This window comes from Carcharhinus amblyrhynchos, chromosome 7 (genome assembly GCF_965287045.1).
Source record: "Carcharhinus amblyrhynchos chromosome 7, sCarAmb.v2.hapA, whole genome shotgun sequence".
NCBI classification, from domain to species: Eukaryota; Metazoa; Chordata; class Chondrichthyes; order Carcharhiniformes; family Carcharhinidae; genus Carcharhinus; species Carcharhinus amblyrhynchos.
The window spans coordinates 127971884-127992443 of record NC_137330.1 but is presented as its reverse complement, the minus strand read 5'-3'; the positions used below and the strand labels follow the sequence as shown (position 1 = coordinate 127992443).

The following is a 20560-nucleotide window of genomic DNA, read 5'->3' as shown; positions in this document are numbered from 1 at the left end:
AAGTGGGGTATTTAGGGGGAGGATGGGGAGGGTGAAGGTGGAGAGTGGATGGGGCGGGAGAGAAAAAGGGGCTGGTGATTTGAGGTGAGGGGAAGAAGGGGCCGATGATTTGGGGCATGTTGGAAAGGGGAAAGAAGGGGTCAATGATTTGGGGGGAAGGAGCCGACAATTGGTGCGGGGAGTAGAGAGATGCTGACTCCGATCAGGTGTGGGGAGGGAGTCTGCTGAGACCCCTGTGATGGTGTGGGGGAGGTTTACTCAGATTATGATGAGGCACTCTTTAAAGATGGTGGCCTGATCTTTGCAGTTGGGTTTTGCCAGTGTTGAAGCCCCACCCCACTATATGATGGTGTGAAAAACGTCCCCTTGATTTATTCTGGCTGAGTGACATGTTGGTTTTCTTGGTGGAAACAATATTCTTCTGTTTATGATGAGATTTCACTCATTGAGTTTTAAAACACAGATGCCCTTCAACCCATCGTGTCTGTGGTTGGCATCAAGCACCACAGAAACACAGAAATGAGAAGCAGGAGGAGGCTATTCGGCCCTTCGAGCCTGCTCCGCCATTCATTTTGATCATGGCTGATCAAAACATTCAATATCCTAACCCCTTCCACCCATATCCCTTGATTCCTTTAGCCCCAAGAGCTAAATCTAATTTCTTTTTGAAATCAGGACATTTTGGCCTCAACTACAGTGAACTACACACATCCACTACCCTCTGGGTGAAGAAATTTCTCCTTACCTCAGTTCTTATAGGTTTACCCCTTATCCTCAAGCCATGACCCCTGGTTCTGGGCTCCCACATCATTGGGAGCATTCTTTCTAAGTCTACCCTGTTTTACCTTGTTAGAATTTTATAAGTTTCTATGAGATCTCCCCTCACTTTTCTGTGCTCCAGTGAATATAATCCTAATCAACTGAATCTCTCCTCATATAGCAGACCTGCCACCCTGGGAATTAGCCTGGTAAACCTTCCCTGTACTCCCTCTATAGCAAGGACATCCTTCTTCAGATAAGGACACCAAAACTGCACACAATATTCCAGGTGTGGCCTCACCAACACCTTATTCAATTGCACCAAACACTCCTATCCCTACACTCAAATCATCTCACTATGAAGGCCAACATACCATTTGCCTTCTTTACTGTCTGCTGTACCTGCGCACTTACTTTCAGCGACTGATGCACAAGGACTCCAAGGTCTCATAGAGCATTCATCTCTCTCAAATTACACCCATTCAAAAAATAATCTGTCTTCCTATTATTGCTACCAAAGGGGATAACCTCACATTTTCCACATTATACTGCAGATGTTACACATGCAACCTGCCCAAATTACATTGAAACATCTCTGCATTCTCCTCACAGCTCACTCTCTCACCCAACATTGTACCATCTGCAAATTTGGAGATAATACATTCAGTTCACTCTTCCAAATCATTAATATATAATGTGAACAACTGGGGTCCTAGCACAGATTCCTGCTGAACTCCACTAGTCACTGATTGCCAATCAGAAAGAGACCCATCTATGCCAATGCTTTGCTTCCTTTCTGCTAACCAGCTTTCTGTCCATCTCAATACCTTACCTGCAATCCCATATGCTTTAACCTTACATAATAGTCTGTTATGTGAGACCTTGTCAAAAGCCTTCTGAAAGTCTAAACAAACCACATTCACATTGGTCAACTCTACTAGATACATCCTCAAAAATTCCAATAGATTCATCAAGCATGATTTCCCTTTAGTAAATCCATACTGACTTTGTCTGATTATATCACTGCCTTCTAAATGCTAAGCTATTAAATCCTTGATAATCGACTCACAATTTCCCCAGTACTGATGTCAGGCTCATTGGTCTATCATTCCCTATTTTCTTTCTGCCTACCTTTTTGAATAATGAGTTTAATGAGATTAGATATCCTCCAATCTGTAGGAACTATCCCAAGGTCCAAAGAGTTTTTGAAAATAACCACCAATGGATCTATTATTTCCAGGGCCACTTCCTTAAGTACTCTGGAACGAAGATTATCAGAACGTAGAGACTTATCCACTTCAGTCCCATCAACTTCCCCAAATCCATTTCTCTACTAATGTTGATTTCCTTCAGCTCTTCACTAAAACATACTCCTCTCACTACTTCTGTTACATTATTTATCTCTCCCTTTGTGAAGATTGAAGCAAAGTACACATTTAATTCCTCTGCCATTTCTTTGTTTCCCGATACGAATCCACCCGTTTCTGACTGGATCACCAATCCATTCTAACTCTATTTCCTAGCACTTGTTCCAAATTCTTGTACGCTATGGCAATTCAAGTGCTGATCTAAACCTTCTTAAATGATGTGAGGTTTCCCACCTCTACCACCCTTTCTGGCAGTGAGTTCCAGATTCCCACCACATTCTGGGTGAAAAAAAATGTCCTCAAATCCCCTCTCAATCTCCTGGTCCTTACTTTAAATCTATGGCTTCCGTTATTGATTCCTCTACTAAAGGGAAAAGTTTCTTGCTATTTACCTTACCTTTATCTCTCATAATTTTATACAACTCAATGAGGTTCCCCCTTAGCCTTCTCTCTCTAAGGAAAACAACTCCACCTTAACCAGCCTGCTTCCTACAGTGTGGCGACCAGAATTGCACAAATGCTCTGGAAGCCAGTGTCCAGTGGTATATCACGGGGATCTGTGCTGGATCCTTATTATTCAACATTTCTATAAACTACATGGTTGACTGTGTGGGGGGAATAGCATTAGTGAGATTGGGATTAACACAAAGGTTGGCTGGGTGGTTAACAGTGAGGCAGAGTGCCTTGGGCTGCAGGAAGATAAAGATGGAATGGTCAAACGGGCAGATAAGTAGCAGATGGAACTTAACCCTGAAAAGTGTGAGGCAATACACTTTGGAAGGAGTAATTTGACAAGGAAGTATCAATGAACAGCATGACACTAGGAAGTTCTGAGTAACAAAAGGACTTTGGTGTGTTTGTCCATAGATATCTGAAGGTGGAAGGGCATATTAATAGCTTGGTGAAAAAGGTATTTGGGACACTTTCTTTATCAACTGAGGCATAGATTACAAAAGTAGGGAAGTCATGTTGGTGTTGTATAGAACTTTGGTGAGGCCACAGTTAAAGTACTGTGTGTAGTTCTGGTCACCACATTATGTTGTTCGTCCATTGTCATCGATGAGGACCTCGACACCATTAGTCATTTTGAGGCTGGTTGCGGTGTGTCTGAAGATGACTGATCAGGCCAATTCAGGCACGGAATGTCCTGGTACATATTGAACAGGCTTGTGCAGACACTGTAGTTGTTGCACTGGTGGCTCTGGACTTGCGCAGCTCGCGCTTAAGTTGTGCTTCAGCAATACACCTTGCTTTGTGAGCTTGACAGCTTTTGTGAATGAGGCAGCGCCAGGTAGGGCGGTTTTGTGCCAGTGTTTCCCAGGTGGTCATGTCAATGTCAAGCAACTTCAGGGAGGCTTTGAGTGTGTCTTTGTAATGTTTCTTCTGCCCTCCATGCAAGTGTCTTCCAGCAGAGAGTTCCCCAAAAAGGAGCTGCTTGGGTATGTGCTCGTTTGACATATGGATGACATGACCTGCACTCTCATCATCAGTGTGTGGACTGATGGTAGACTTGCTCTAGAGAGAACTTCAGTGTCTGGTACTTTGTCTTGCTATCGGATGTGTAATATTCTGCAAAGACAAGTCATGTGGAAATGATTGAGCTGTCATGCATGACTTCGATACACAGTGCACGTTTCACAGGCATACAGGAGGCTAGTGAGTACCGTGGCGCTGTAGACCTTCAGTTTTGTTGCTGGGCTGATTCCTCGATGTTCCCATACAGTGGAGCACAGTCTACCAAAAGCAGAACTAGCCTTTGCTATTCTGAAGTTAACTTCTGCATCAATAGTCACTGCTTGGGAGAGGGTGCTGCCAAGATAAGTGAACTGGTCCACTGTCTGTAGTTTCTGCCCTTTGATTGTGATTATGGGTTCTGTGTACGGTGCATGAACATAGAACATAGAACATTACAGCGCAGAACAGGCCCTTCGGCCCACGATGTTGCGCCGACCAGCTTTTAAAACAAAACACTAACCCACTAATCTAAACCAATCCCATTTCGTCCATAAACCTATCCACAGATCTCTTAAACGCCCCCAAACTAGGTGCATTTACAACTGCAGCTGGCAGGGCATTCCAGTCCCTCACCACCCTCTGGGTAAAGAACCTACCCCTGACATCAGTCCTATAACTACCCCCCCTTAATTTAAAGTCGTGCCCCCTCGTGCTAGCTTTCTCCATCAGAGGAAAAAGGCTATCACCATCTACCCTGTCTAAACCTCTAATCATCTTATATGTTTCAATAAGGTCCCCTCTTAGCCGCCTTCTTTCCAGCGAAAACAACCCCAAATCTCTCAGTCTCTCCTCATAGGATCTCCCCACCATACCAGGCAACATCCTGGTAAACCTCCTCTGCACCCTCTCCAAAGCCTCTACATCCTTCCTGTAATGTGGGGACCAGAACTGCACACAATACTCCAAGTGCGGCCGCACCAGAGTTGTGTACAGTTGCATCATGACGCTGCGACTACTAAATTCAATCCCCCTACCAATAAACGCCAAGACACTGTATGCCTTCTTAACAACCTTATCTACTTGATTCCCAACTTTCAGGGATCTATGTACACATACACCTAGATCCCTCTGCTCCTCCACACTATTCAAAGTCCTCCCGTTAGCCCTATACTCAACACATCTGTTATTCCTACCGAAATGAATTACCTCACACTTCTCCACATTAAACTCCATCCGCCACCTCGCGGCCCAGCTCTGCAACCTTTCTAAGTCACCCTGCAAACTATGACACCCTTCCTCACAATCTACCACACCTCCGACTTTGGTGTCATCAGCAAACTTACTAATCCACCCAACTATACCCTCATCCAGATCATTAATAAAAATTACAAACAGCAGTGGCCCCAAAACAGATCCCTGAGGCACACCACTCGTAACCGAACTCCATGACGAATATTTACCATCAACCACCACCCTCTGTCTCCTATCTGCTAGCCAATTCCTGATCCAATTACCTAGATCACCCCCAATCCCATACATCTGCAGTTTCTGCAGAAGCCTACCATGGTGAACCTTATCAAACGCCTTACTAAAATCCATATACACCACGTCAACTGCCTTACCCCTATCCACCTCTTTGGTCACTTTCTCAAAGAACTCGATAAGGTTAGTAAGGCACGACCTACCCGCTACAAAACCATGCTGACTGTCTCTAATCAATTCATTACTCTCCAAATAACTATAAATCCTGCCTCTAATAATCCTTTCCAAAACCTTACCCACCACAGAAGTAAGACTCACCGGTCTATAATTCCCAGGGAAGTCTCTTCTCCCTTTCTTAAACAATGGGACAACATTTGCTGTCCTCCAATCTTCCGGTACTATACCAGAGACCAACGACGACCTGAAGATCAGAGCCAGAGGCTCCGCAATCACCTCTCTTGCCTCCCAGAGAATCCTAGGGTAAATCCCATCCGGACCAGGGGACTTATCTATTTTCAAACCCTCTAAAATATCCAGCACATCCCCGTATCAACTGCAATACTATCTATTTTACACCCCTGCACCCCAGTGTCCTCCTCAGCTACATTCATGTCCCCTTGCGTGAACACCGAAGAGAAATATTGGTTCAACGCCTCTCCAATCTCCTCCGGTTTCACACACAACTTCCCTCTACTGTCTGTAACTGGCCCTAATCTTGCCCTAACCAACCTTCTGTTCTTGACATACCTGTAAAACGCCTTAGGGTTCTCCTTAATCCCATCAGCCAAAGTCATCTCATGTCCTCTTTTAGCCCTTCTTAACTCCCTCTTCAACTCCCTCCTAGCCAATCTAAAACTTTCTAATGCACTACCTGAGCCCTCAAGCCTCATCCGAACATAAGCCTCCTTTTTCTTCCTAACCAACGAATCAACTTTTTTAGTGCACCACGGTTCCCTGGGCCTACCAAATCCTCCTTGCCTGACAGGGATGTACCTATCACAGACCCGCAGTAGCTGCTCCTTGAAAAATCTCCACATCTCGGACGTTCCCAGTCCCTGTAATCTCCTAGTCCAACCAATGCTTCCTAATTCTCTCCTAATAGCCTCATAATTACCCTTCCCCCAGCTGAAACTACTGACCCGAGGTTCATGCCTATCCCTTTCCATCACTAAGGTGAACGTAATCGAATTGTGGTCACTATCCCCAAAATGCACACCAACTTCCAAGTCTAGCACCTGGTCTGGCTCATTACCCAGCACCAAATCCAATATAGCCTCACCTCTAGTCGGCCTATCTACATACTGAGTCAAAAAAACCTTCCTGCACACTTTGAACAAAAACTGACCCCTCTAACGAGCTAGAGCTATAGCAATTCCAATCAACATGAGTAAAGTTAAAGTCCCCCATGACAATTACCCTATTACTTTCACTCCTAACAAGGATCATCTCCGCAATCCTTTCCTCAACCTCTCTAGAACTTTTTGGAGGTCTATAAAAGACTCCCAACAGGGTGACCTCTCCTCTCCTATTTCTAATCTCCGCCCATACTACCTCAACAGACAAGTCCTCATCAAAGTTCCTCTCTGACACTGTGATACAGTCCTTGACCAATAATGCTACCCCACCCCCCCTTCTACCTCCTTCTCTACTCCGACTAAAGCATTTGTACCCCTTTTTGTACAAAAGCATTTGTATGAGGAGCAGGCTGGTTCATGACTTCAGTTTTTTAATGTTGATGGTGAGTCCAAAGTTGTCATAAGCCTTGGAAGATTTGTCCATACTGACTTTGCATCTCTGGCTCTGAGTCAGCATACAGGGTGCAGTCATCAGCAAAGAGGAAATTTCTCAGATTTCCTCTCAAAGGCCTGTGGAGGATTGTGTCAAAGCTTGGCTGCCTCCCCAAATTCATTCAGATGGTACACCAGTTCCATGATGGCATGATGGCCAGAATACTGGATGGCGGAGAATCCTCTGAGGCATTCCCAGTCACCAATGGCATCAAACAGGGCTGTGTGCTCGCACCCACACTGTTCAGCATGATGTTTACTGTCATGCTGAATGATGCCTTCCAGGATAGTGTTGCTGGAATCAGCCTCAAGTACAGAGTGGATGGGAAGCTTTTCAACCTGAGGAGACTTCAAGCTATTACCAAAGTGAAAGAGACTGCTCACCACATTATAGGAAGGATGCAATTGCACTGGAGGGGGTGCAGAGGAGATTCACTGGGATGTTGCATGGGATGGAATATTTAAGTTATGAAAAGAGGTTGGATAGGTTGGGTTGTTTTCATTGGAGCAAGGAAGACTGAGGGGGCAACCTGATTGAGGTGTACAAAATCATGAGGGGCATGGACAGGGCTGATAGGTGCAGGTGTTCTCCTTAGTTGAAGGGTCAGTGACAAGGGAACGTAGATTCAAGTGAGAAACTGGAGGTTTCGGGGAGATATGGGGAAAACCTTTTTACCCAGAGGGTGGTGACGGTCTGGAATGCACTGCGTGGGAAGATGGTAGAAGCAAGTTGGCTCACATCTTTCAAAAAATATCTGGAAGAACATTGAGCACATCATAACATTCAAGGCTATGGGCCAGGTGCTGACAAGTGGGATTAGGTGGGAGGTCAGATGTTTCTCATGTGTCAGTGCAGACCCAATGGGCTGAAGAGTCTTTTCTGCACTGTATGATTCTACTCCAGCTGTGGCCTAATAAACATTATATGAAACTTCATCAATAATATCACTGTTCATAAGTATCTCATATGCCTTCTTAACCAATTTATCTACCTGCAGTGCTGCCTTCAGGAATCTTTGGAAATTCACCCCAAGTCCCTGTGGTCCTCTGTAATTCCTAGTGTCCTACTAGTCATTTGGTATTCCCTTGTAAATACTATATTGGTCCAAAAATAACAGTTCAGTTAACGATTTAATTTGTATGACTTAAGAAATAGGCATTACAGTCAAGACGTTTCTAACCTGCATGATGTAGTTACACTCCAGCAACTCCATTACTGGATTGAGGCTTAATTTCATGTATTCATAACTGTCTTCAAAGGCTTTGTCATATAGGCCTTGTAGGATTTCAGCCTCCCAAACAGTACGTCTGTTTAACCAAGCCTGAAAGACAAAACAGAGAAAATATCTGTGAAAGAAAAGAGGCAATTCATGCTTTGATTTATGTTACTTGGCAGTCTTTGGTGCGGCACCTTGTCAAATGCCTTTTGGAAATCCAGATACACCACATTCACATGTTCCCCGTTGTCTATTGCATATGTACATGTATACATTTTTTTGGGTGATTTCAACTACCTCAACATTAACTGGGATACACAAGTGTTAAGAGCTTGGATGGAGTAGGTTTCTTGAAATGTGTACAGGAGAACCTTTTCAATCAATATGTCAAGGGTCAAACATCAGAGGGAGCTATGTTGGACCTGATTCTGGGGAATGAAGCTGGACAGATGGTTGAGGTGGTAGTGGGGAAGCATTTTAGTAATAGCGACCCCAAGATGATACACTTTTAAAATTTATGCACAAGGATATAGACAAGCTGCAAAAAAAGTTTTGGATTGGGGGAGAGTGGATTCTAGCAAAATAAGACATGATCTGAGCAGATTAGACTGGGAACAGTTACTAATGGGAAAATCTACATAAGAGCAGTGGGGGCATTCATAAAGGAAATGGGGAGGGTGCAAGCCCAGCATGTCCCCTCAAGGGGGATAGGTAGGAAGAATTAGAGATATTCAGGATACAATGAAAAGAAAAAGCAAGGCTTTTTAAAAGTACAAGGGGACTAAATCACTGGAGGCATTAGTGAGGTATAAAAAGTGCAGGGTGGAGCTTAAGAAAGCAATTATGAATGCAAAGAAAGGATTATGAAAAAGCTCTAGGTAGTAAAAGTAGGGAAAATCCCAAGATATTCTATATGTATATCAATGGGAAAAGGATAACCAGGGAAAGACTGGGGCCCATTAGGGACCAAGAGGGCAATCTGTGGGTGGAAACGTTGGTAAAACGTTGGTTGAATGAATACTTCGCATCTGCCTTCACCCAAGAGAATGGGGACGATGGTATGGAATTCAGGGAGACAGACTGTGAGATTCTTGAGAAAATTGACTCAGGGAAGGGGGCGTTGGCAGCCTTAAGTGGATAAATCTTCAGGTCCAAATGAATTTTTTCCTAGGCTGTTGTGGGAGGCAAGGGAAGAGATGGCAGGGGCTCTGACCCAAATTTTCAATTCTTCTCTGGTGCTAGAAAACTAGTTAACTGTTAATGTGATTCTACTATTTAAGAAGGGTTGTAGAGATAAACCAGGGAACTACAGACCAGTGAGTCTCACGTCAGTGGTACGGAAACTATTAGAGGAACTTCTGAAGGAGAACACCTATCTCCAATTGGAGAGGCAAAGCTTGACCTGGGATAATCAGCATGGCTTTGTCAGAGGGAGGTCATGACTAACAAATTCGATTTTATTTTTTGAAGAGGTGACCAGGGTAGTGCAGGTGATTTAGTTCATTTGGATTTCAGCAAAACATTTACAAAAGTCCCACATGGGAATCTTGTAAAGAAGGTAAATGCATGTGGGATACAGAGTAATTTGATAAAGCAGATTCAAAATTGGCTCAGCTGTAGGAGACAAAAGATGATGAAATAAAGTTTGCTTTAGTGACTGGAAGCCACTATCCAGTAGCGTACTACAGGGATATGTGTTGGTCTCCTATTATTCATCATTTATATAAATGACATTGATGATTATATGGGGGATAGGATTAGTAAGCTTGCGGATGACACAAATATTGGATGGGTGGTTAACAGTGAGGCAGAGTGTCTGGGGCTACAAGAAGAATGGTTTAAAGTAATAGGGAGGGGGGGTGGGGATGTGGCTGGGAGAGAGTCGAGTGAAAGGAAAATTGTCAGGGAGAAGGAGGTTCCGAGGGACACTCATGGGTTGAACTGTGTCTGTTTCAATGCTAGGAGTGTGACAGGGAAAACGATGAGCTTAGGGCCTTGATGTTTGTGAGGAAGTTAGATGTGGTGGCTGTAACGGAGACGTGGTTACGGGAAGGTCAGGACTGGCAGCTGAATGTTCCTGGGTACAAGTGTTTTAGGTGTGACAGAGGAGGGTTGAAGAGAGGTGGAGGGGTGGCACTGTTAGTAAAGGAGAACATCACAGTAGTGCAGAGGGAGGACAATATGGAAGAGATAGGGATTGAGTCACTATGGGTGGAGTTGAGGAATAAAAAGGGAGAGATTACGTTGCTAGGGGTGTACTATAGGCCACCCAACAGCCCGAGGTCAGTGGAGGAAGGCATTTGCAGGGGCATTTTGGATAGGTGTGGGAAGAATAGGGTGGTTGTAGTGGGTGACTTTAATCTACCTGGAGTGAATTGGAGGGGGCCTAGAGCTGGGGGTACGGAGGGAGAGGAGTTTGTGAAATGTGTTTTGGAAGGGTCTCCAGAGCAGTATGTAACTAGCCCGACTAGGGAAGGGGCTATACTGGATTTAGTGTTGGGTAATGAGCCAGGGCAGGTGGTTGAGGTAGAGGTAGGCGAACATGTGGCTAACAGTGACCACAAGTCCGTCTACTTTAGGATAAAAATGGAAAGGGATGAGTGCCGGCCGAACGGGAGTGTGCTGAACTGGGGAAAGGCGAGCTATAGCAGGATTAGAAGGGAACTGCAGGACACTGATTGGGAGGGACTGTTAGCTGGAAAGTCCACGGTTGGCAAGTGGGAGGCTTTTAAGGGCAAAATGAAATGGTTGCAGGGGAGGTATGTTCCGGTTAAGCGGAAGGATGGGAAAGGTAGGATTAGAGAGCCGTGGATTACAGGGGGTATTGAGGACTTGGTCAGGAACAAGAGGGAGGCGTATGTTAGGTCGAAACAACTGGGTACAGAGAGTGCGCTGGAGGAATATAGAGAGAGTAGGAGGGAGCTAAAAAGGGGAATTAGAAGGGCGAAGAGAGGGCATGAAATGGCTTTGGCTGGTAGGATTAAGGAAAATCCAAAGGCATTTTATTCCTATATTAGGAGCAAGAGAGTAGTTAGAGGGAAAATTGGTCCTCTTAGGGACAAAAGTGGGGAGTTATGTATTGAGTCAGAGGGAATGGGGGAGCTCCTGAATGAATACTTTGCGTCGGTATTCACGAGGGAGAGGGGCTCGGAATCGTGCTGTCTCTTGGAGGGAGCTGAGGATCAGTTGCAGGAAATAGCTATTACGAGGGAGGAAGTGCTAGGGCTTTTAGGTAGCGTAAGGACGGATAAAGCTCCAGGGCCTGATGGTATTTATCCCAGGCTGCTTAGGGAGGTGAAAGATGAAATTGCTGGGCCTCTGGCGCAAATCTTTGTCTCTTCTTTGGACACAGGTGAGGTCCCAGAAGACTGGAGGGTAGCAAATGTGGTACCGCTGTTTAAAAAGGGTAGTAGGGATAACCCTGGAAATTATAGACCGGTGAGTTTGACATCGGTGGTAGGGAAATTAATGGAAAAAATACTTAGGGGTAGGATGTATGAGCATTTGGAGCATTGCGATCTGATTAGGGATATGCAACATGGCTTTGTTAGAGGGAGGTCTTGCCTTACGAATCTGGTGGAATTCTTTGAGGAGGTGACAAAAACGGTTGACGATGGGAGAGCCGTTGATGTCATCTATATGGATTTCAGTAAGGCATTTGACAAAGTCCCTCATGGTAGGCTGGTAGAAAAGGTTAAGGCTCATGGGATACGGGGTCAGGTAGCTAGGTGGATTGAGAACTGGCTGGGCAATAGGAGACAGAGGGTAGTTGTGGAGGGGACCTTTTCGGGCTGGAGGCCAGTAACCAGTGGTGTGCCGCAGGGCTCAGTACTGGGACCTCTCCTCTTTGTAGTATACATAAATGACTTGGAAGAGAGCGTAGGTGGTGTGATCAGCAAGTTTGCAGATGACACCAAGATGGCAGGGTTGGCGGGTACTGAAGTGGAATGTCAGGTGATACAACAGGATATAGATAGGTTGGTGCATTGGGCAGATAGGTGGCAGATGGAATTTAATCCTGACAAATGCGAGGTGATGCATTTTGGAAGGAATAATGCAGAGAGGAGCTATGTGATAAAAGGTAGACCGATTAGGAGTATAGAGATACAGAGGGACCTGGGAGTGCAGGTTCACAAATCCATGAAGGTTGCGACCCAAGTGGAGAAGGTTGTTAGGAAGGCTTATGGAATGCTAGCCTTTATAGGAAGGGGTATAGAGTATAAAAGCTGCCATCTAATGCTTCAGTTGTATAGAACGTTGGTTAGACCGCATTTGGAGTACTGCGTCCAGTTCTGGTCACCTTACTACCGGAAGGACGTGGAGGCTCTGGAGAGGGTTCAGAGGAGGTTTACCAGGATGTTGCCTGGTATGGAGGGGCTGGGTTACGAGGAAAGGTTGGAGAAACTGGGACTTTTCTCCTTGGAAAGACGGAGGTTGAGGGGCGACATGATAAAGGTATATAAGATACTGAAGGGAATAGATACAGTCAATAGTGAGAGACTGCTCCCTAGACTGGGTACAAATACGAGAGGGCATGATTTAAGGGTGAGGGGGGAGAGGTATAACTTGGAAGTGAGAGGAAGGTTCTTTACGCAGAGAGTTGTGGGGGGATGGAACGCGCTACCGAGTAGGGTGGTGGAGGCAGGAACGTTGGACTCGTTTAAGGTTCAGTTAGATAGACACATGAGTGAAACGAGGATGGAGGGTTATAGTAGGGGCTATTAAATAAGGTCAGAACCTCAGGAGACACCGGAAATGCAGACTTGTAAGTTAACGTTTTTGTCTTTTTATTCCGCAGGTGGAGGTCCACCTTGTTGTCAAACGAGGGGCATGCACACGGTGGGTCGTGCGTGGGCTGCTCTTGGAGGTTCCGGGAGTGGCCTAGTACTTCGTGTCGGTGTGTGTGCTTGATCCTGGACCGGTAGACGGGCGCCGCAACAGCTCAGTGACTAGCACTGCTGGCTGTGCAGATACATGGATTTGGGCCTGTGTCTGTGGGAGTTTGTGCATTCTCCCTGTGGTTGCGTGGGTTTCCTCCGGGCGCTCTGGTTTCCTCCTGCACCCCAAAGATGTGCTCTTAGGCTGATTGGTTTACCAAATTGACACTATTCTCCCCTGAATCTGGCTAAGTTAGGGGTTCCATTCGTAGACACGCAGGGTAGAATAGGTGTAGGGTGATGCGGCGGCGCGGGCTCGTTGGGCCGAAGGGCCTGTTTCCTGTGCTGGGTTGTTCTTTGTTCCTTGTTCTATATAGATGGAATGGTCAACTGGGCAGACAAGTGGCAGGCGGAATTTAACCCTGAAAAGTGTGAGGTGATACACTTTGGAAGGAGTAATTTGGCAAGAAAGTATTCAATGAATGGCATGCCAATAGGAGGTTCTGTGGAACAAAGGGACCTTGGCATGTTTGTCCACAGATCTCTGAAAGCAGAAGGGCATGTTAGTAGGATGGTGAAAAAGGCAAATGGGACACTTGCCTTTATCAATGGAGACATTTTGGCCCAAACAGGCATCAGAGTGTGGCGACTAGAGGAATTTCAGAATAACTTCATTGAAGTGTGAATGTAAGCCTTATTGTGACTAATAAATAAATTTTAAACTTTAAAATTACAAAAGCAGAGAAGTCATGTTGGAATTGTATAGAACTTTGGTAAGGTCACAGCTAGAGTAGTGTGTGTAGTTCTTTTCGCCACATTGTTGGAAGGATATGACTGAGGTGCAGAAGAAATTCACCAGGACGCTACCTGGGATGGAACGTTTAAGTTATGAAGAGAGGTTGGCTAGGCTTGGGTTGTTTCCATTGGAGCAGAGAAGATTGAGGAGTGACCTAATTGAGGTGTACAAGATTATGACACATCGAGATAGTGGATAAGGAGCAGGTGTTGCCTTTAGTTTAACGGTCAGTCATGAGGGGACATAAGTTCAAAGTGAGGGACAGAAGATTTAGGGTGGCTGTGAGGAAAAACCATTTTACCCAGAGGGTGGTGATAGTCTGGAATGTGCTGCCTGGGAGGATGGTAGAGGTGGGTTGCTTCACGTCCTTCAAAAAGTACTTGGATGAGCACTTGACACGTCATAACATTCAAGGCTATGGGCCAAGTGCTGGCAGATAGGATTAGTCGGGAATTCAGGTGTTTCTAATGTATCGGTGTGGACATGATGGGCCAAAGGGCTTCATCTGTGCTGTGTGATTCTATAATTCTATGATTCTACAAACAAACAAATTCAAATGCTTCAACTAGTGTGACATACAATTCCTCTTGAGCATTCTCCTCTTTGAGCAGGAGAAACTTTAACATAATTGAGTGGAATGGGAGAAGACTGGAGGGGAGGTGTATTGTTTTAGGGGGATGGGGTAGCAAGATATCTGAGGATTCTCATTGTGTTTGAGGAAAGAGCAACAGAGCACGTGGGAATCAAGTACGAAAGAGTTGGCAATGAGGAGTTTGGTCTCGGGTATCCACCTATTTAGGATTTATCCATTACTGCAAATCTGAGGCTTGAATGTGCCCCATGTATTCAAAAAGCGGCTGGATATAGCATTTGGGGTCAATGGGATCAAATGTCAACGAGAAAAAACAGGATTAGGTTATTGAGTTGGGTGATCAGCCATGATCGTAATGAATGGCAGAGCGGACTCAAAGGGCCAAATGGCCTCCTCCTGCTCTGTTTTTATGTCTTTGTTTCTATGTAGCTGATGCTATCACTTGCACACACTTGCTGTGCTTCCTGGAAGGAAACAAGGCACGAGGAAGAGAAGACTCTTTTTCCAGCCACAGCTGTGAAAGAGGAGAGTTCCACATTGTTCGAGGCATCACAGTTCTCACTTGCACCCTTCACCACCTCAGGAACACACACCTCTGTGGGTATTTCACTGTGTTCAGTGTTTGCAATTTTTTCTGTTTTTACCTCAAATACACATCTCTCTGTAGTACATTTTACAACACGGATCTTCCTTTCGTTTTAGAAGCTGTTTCAGCTCGTTTATATTCAAACTCCTTTCCATAAGCATCAGATGCTTCCTGAGAATCAAGACATTCTTCTTCCTATGTGCTGAAGCTGTTACCTTTAAAATTGGCTTCCAGCTGAGAGCAGAAGAGCTGATGTAGACCATCCCCATTCTGGACACTGTGGCTGGAGATGCATTCTCAATGTTATGCACTTCAAACAGTAATTTACAGGAAGGAGCCATGGGAATACGATCACCATTAGCCAAAGTTAATGTCTTATTGTCATCCAGTACAGAATTCAGATTTTCTATCCAAATAGCATCCACTGGGCCATCCAAGATTATCCAGATATTATCACCTGGAAACCAAATTGTTCATATATTTGTGTGTTTTTTGCACAATCAGTAAGTTGGTTCTGATGTTATTCATTTGCATGATAAATTATTAGACCCTAGTTCGATTTTGGATCATTTCACAACAAACACTTGTAATCACATTTGGTAACAATTTAATTCCTTCATTTCACCAATTTCACTCAATCTTAGTTCTGCCAATTGTCAAGACGATGGGTCCGACTTTTACCATTTTGATTCTAAATGCTGAATCAGGGCACAGTTCAGATCCGACTTAGAAACCTGTTCTTAGGTGCACCCATACGCGCTTAGCCTGAAAAAAAATTTGCAAGTCTGAATCATGCTGTGGGCGGGGCTTAGCCTTGCCCAAATGCTGCAGCTCCAATTTGAGCCTTCAACTGCACATGCACAGTGAAGAAAAAGGTGTCCCTGTCACATTGCTCCCGGGCCGCAAAAAGCAGATAAAGCAGTCCAGGATTGAAAAACAGGAGCGATGGCCCCACAAACATCACCCCACCTCCACAACATAACTGTTCCTCTTATCCACACACCCTCCCACTACCCAGACTGATCATGACCCTCTATCCCACCTCCCCTCACCACTGATTGCCTGCAGACTGGCAGCAGTCCCCCCTGCCCCTCCAACAGCCCCCCCCACCCCCGAGATCCATTTTGGCCTCCCCTCCTTCTTCCCTCCCCCACCAGAGAGCAATTGGGCCACCCTCCCTCCCACCCAGACTAGAGATACATCTGACTCACTTCGCTTCTCCCTCCCCCCCACCAGAGAATGATTGGGTCTCCCTTCTTCCTCCCCCCTACCAGAGAATGATCGGGCCTCCCTCCTCCCCCTCCCCCCCACCAGAGAATGATCAGGCCTCCCTCCTCCCCCCTCCCCCCACCCACCAGAGAATGATTGGACCTCCCCCCCACCCCCCACCAGAGAACAATCAGGCTTCCCTTTCCCCACCCCCCCATGTGAGAACCATCTTGCCTCCCCCACCCCTCCTCACCAGAGAATGATTTGATTCATCTCCCTTGCCCCCACCATCGCCCACCCCCCCACCTCACCCCACCCCCAACCTTTCAGAGAGCCGCTGGAAGCTCTGAACTTACCTCTTCAGAAACTGGAGCGCCCGAAACAGATCTTTGCCGAGCATGTCTGTTTTGCGCTGAATTTGGACAGGTGTATGCAATGGTAAAGGGGAAATGCAGGTAAAGTTGGGTGGGCAGCCATTAATTCAATTTAAATGCATGCAAATACATTTAAATTACCATTGCTCCCATTTCAGATGCGGTTCAGATCACGGCCATTTTCTGGCCCTGGTAATGTGAGCATTTGCATGGACGCGGGCGTGTATCACGCTAATTGCCTCACACCTGACTTTACCAAGCTTTCACGTCCAAAAACAGGCGCGACATAATTGTAAAATTGGGCCCGATGTGTGTGCATGCAGAATACCAATCATTCATTTCCTGTCAAATATATCTTGAACTTCTTTGAATTAGCCTTTAAAGCAAGCTGACTTTAAATGGCTGCAAACTTATATTTGCGAAAATCATATCCCAGTCATGGGGCTAACAAGTATGAAGAACCTTCAAATTATTGGAGGTGTAAAAACAACTTTTTTATAATATTAATGGGTAAATGGACTTTTCAAGGAGTTCATAGCTGAAACATTAATAATATTCAAACATTTTTGTCAATCACTTTGGCTAACAGGGTTCAAGGAATTAATCACCTGATCATTTGATCCAGCAGAGGCATCAGAGGAGGATTCAGGGGGAGGATGACTCAGTTACCTCAGCTGTACTGTGGGTAGCAGGGGAACTGGTGTCAAGCAGTGATTAAGCCTGAGACACCACATTAATTTTTCCCTCCCTCCCTCCTCCTCTAACCAAAAAAAAAGCCGAGAGGAGGATAAGCAAAGTAAAAGCAAGAGAAGATTCTCATTCTTATATCTTTAAGTATACACGAGCAAAGATTGGCAGTTAGGGCAGTGATGTGCTCCTCATGCCAGATGTGGGAGATCAAGGAGCTTCCTAGCATCCCTGACGATTATGTCTGTGGGAAGTGTGACCAGCTGCAATTCCTCACAGACCGCATAGTTCAGCTCGAGCATCAGCTGGACACACTGCAGAGCATCTGGGGGCAGAGTGTGAAAGGCACTTGCTTCAGGTGGTCACACCACAAGTCAAGAAAGGTAGATGGGTGATGGGAGAGGCAGGTAGGTCACCCAGGTCTCTCAAACAGGTACACCATTTTGGATATCTTTTGGAGAAAATACCAATAATGACCAGGCTTGTGGCACCACAACTGATTCTGCTTGGAGGGCAATGGGTTCCGGTAGCAGTAGGAGACTTGATAGTTAGGGACACAGACAGACATTTCTGTGGCCGCAAATGAGACTCCAGGATGCATGTTGCCTCTCTGATGCCAGAGTCCTAGATGTCTGAGTGGGTACAAGGCACCCTGAAATGGAAGGGTAAACAGACAGATATCATTACGTACACTGGCACTAATAACATAATGTGGAGATGCTGGTGTTGGACTGGGGTAAACACAGTAAGAAGTCTTACAACACCAGGTTAAAGTCCAACAGGTTTATTTGGTAGTAAATGCCACTAACTTATGGAGCGCTGCTCATTCGTCAGGTGAGTGGGGAGTTTCTGATCACAAACAGGGCATTTAAAGGCACACACAGTTTACAGAACACTGATTAGAATGCAAGTCTTTACAGCTAATCAGCTAATCAAGTCTTAAAGGTGAAGACAATGTGAGTGGAGATAGCATTAAGCATAGGTTAAAGAGATGCATATTGTCTCTAGACAGGATGGTAAGTGAGGTGTTGCAAACCCAGGAAAGTGTGAGATGAACCCAATATCCCGGTTGAGGCCGTCCTCATGTGTGCAGAACTTGGTTATCAGTTTCTGCTCAGCAACTCTGTGTTGTCATATGTCATGAAGGCTGCCTTGGAGAACGTTTACCCGAAGATCAGAGGCTGAATGCCCATGGCCCCTGACCTCTGGGTAAACGTTCTCCAAGGCAGCCTTCATGACATATGACAACACAGAGTCGCTGAGTAGAAACTGATAGCCAAGTTCCACACACATGAGGACAGCCTCAACCAGGATCTTGGATTCATGTCACACTATCTGTAACACCTATGACTTACCTGGGCTTGCAACATCTCACTCACTGTCCTGTCTGGAGACAATACACGTCTCTTTAACCTATGCTTAATGCTATCTTCACTCACATTGTCTATACCTTTAAGACATGGTTAGCTGTAAAGACTCGCATTCTAATCAGTCTTCTGTAAACTGTGTATGACTTTATATGCCCTATTTGTGATCAGAACTCTCCACTCACCTGACAAAGGAGCAGCGCTCCGAAAGCTAGTGGCAAATAAACCTGTTGGACTTTAACCTGGTGTTGTGAGACTTCTTACTAATAACATAGGCAGGAAGAGGGGGAGAGGTCTTGCAAAGACAGTTCAGGAAATTAGGTAGGGCGCTAAAAAGCAGGACCTCTCGGTTAGTATTGTCAGAATTATTCCCTGTGCCATGTGCCAGCGAGGCTTGGAACAGGGGGATAGTACAATAGAACACGAGGCTAAAGAACTGGTGTAGGAGGGAGGGCTTTAGAATTTTGATCAATGGGATGTCTTCTGGGGTAGGTGGGACCTGTACAAGAAGGACAGGATGTACCTGAACTGGAGTGGCACCAATATTCTGGAAGTGATACAATATCACATGTGGTAGCCATTTGAAATAGTCTGCACAATAAGCAGCACATCTAGTAGCAACAAGGAAAAGCCAACATTAAATTTCAGTATTCTATTGCTACACTTGTTTTCAACTTGGCTTGCATTAGTTTGGAAAAGATAATATAACAGTAGACTGAGTCATTGATACTCATCACATGACTGTAGCACAACAATGAATGTGGCACCTCAGGAAATATTTTCACAGGACAGTTAATCCTAGCTGAGATGTAACATTATAGAAATAGAAAAACATGGAAAATAGGAGTAGACTATTCAGCCCTTTGAGCCTGCTTCACCATTTATTATAGTTGATCAACCAAATCAATAGCCTGATCCCACTTTCTCCACATATCCTTAGACTCCCTTTGCTCTGAGAGCTATATATAACTCCTCCTTGTAAACACACAGGCAGCGATCTGCCTAAAAAATTCTAAGTGCTGAACGAACATGAAAACAGGAGACTCTCAATCAATTTTTTGCAGATGACACCAAGATAAGTGGCATAGTGGATAGTAAAACGTTATCTCTGGATTGCGACAGGATCTTGACCAATTGGGCCAGTGGGTGATGAATGGCAGATGGAATTTAATTTAGATAAATATGAGGTGATGCGTTTTGGTAGTTTGAACTAGGGCAGGACTTACTCAGTTAACAGCAGAGCATTGGGTGGAGTTACAGAACAAAGAGATCTAGGGATATATGTTCATTGTTCCTTGAAAGTGGAGTCCCAGGTGGACAGAGCAGTAAAGAATGCATTCAGCATGCTTGATTTCACTGGTCAGAATATTGAATACAGGAGTTGGGACATTTTGTTGAAGTTGTGCAAGACATTGGTAAGGCCACACTTGGAATACTGAGTACAGTTCTGGTCACCCTATTATAGAAAGGATATTATTAAACTAGAAAGAGTGCAGAAAAGACTTACTAGGCTGCTACCAGGATTTGATGGTTTGAGTGACAAGAAGAGGCTGGGTAGACTGGGACTTTTTTCTCTGGACTGTAGGAGACTGAGGAGTGATCTTATAGAAGGCTATAAAATAATGAGGAGCACAGATCAGCTAGATAGTCTTTCTTTTCTAAAGGTAGGGGAGTCTAAAGCTAGAGGGCACAGGTATAAGGTAAGAGGGGAGAGATACAAAAGTGTCCAGAGGGGCAATTTTTTCCCCACAGAGGGTGTTGAGTGTCTGGAACAAGCTGGCAGAGGTAGCTGCAGAGGTGGATACAATTTTGTCTTTTAAGTAGCATTTAGACGCTTGCATGGATAAGATAGGTATAGAGGGATATGGGCCAAATAGGATTAGTTTAGGCGTTAAAAAAGAGGTTTCCATGCTGTAAACCTCTATGGGTCTATGACTCTTTTCAGTGAGACCACAAATGACAGCTTATGCCACTTCATGCATCATTTATTGTACTATCTGATTCC

General features: G+C 45.1%; 1 protein-coding gene across 1 annotated transcript in view; it reads right to left on the bottom strand.

The window, feature by feature from the left end:
* The window catches only part of LOC145345624 (dynein axonemal heavy chain 8-like), a gene marked incomplete at its 3' end in the record, with an annotated part of 1250971 nt that overhangs the window by 196638 nt on the left and 1033773 nt on the right, over nt 1–20560 (bottom strand). Inside the window, exons 54-55 of the mRNA XM_080193458.1 lie at nt 15134–15375; nt 8032–8172 (exon numbers count right to left, since the gene is read on the bottom strand). Of these exons, the coding sequence (XP_080049584.1) occupies nt 8032–8172; nt 15134–15375 (383 nt within the window). The remainder of the gene's footprint in view (nt 1–8031; nt 8173–15133; nt 15376–20560) is intronic.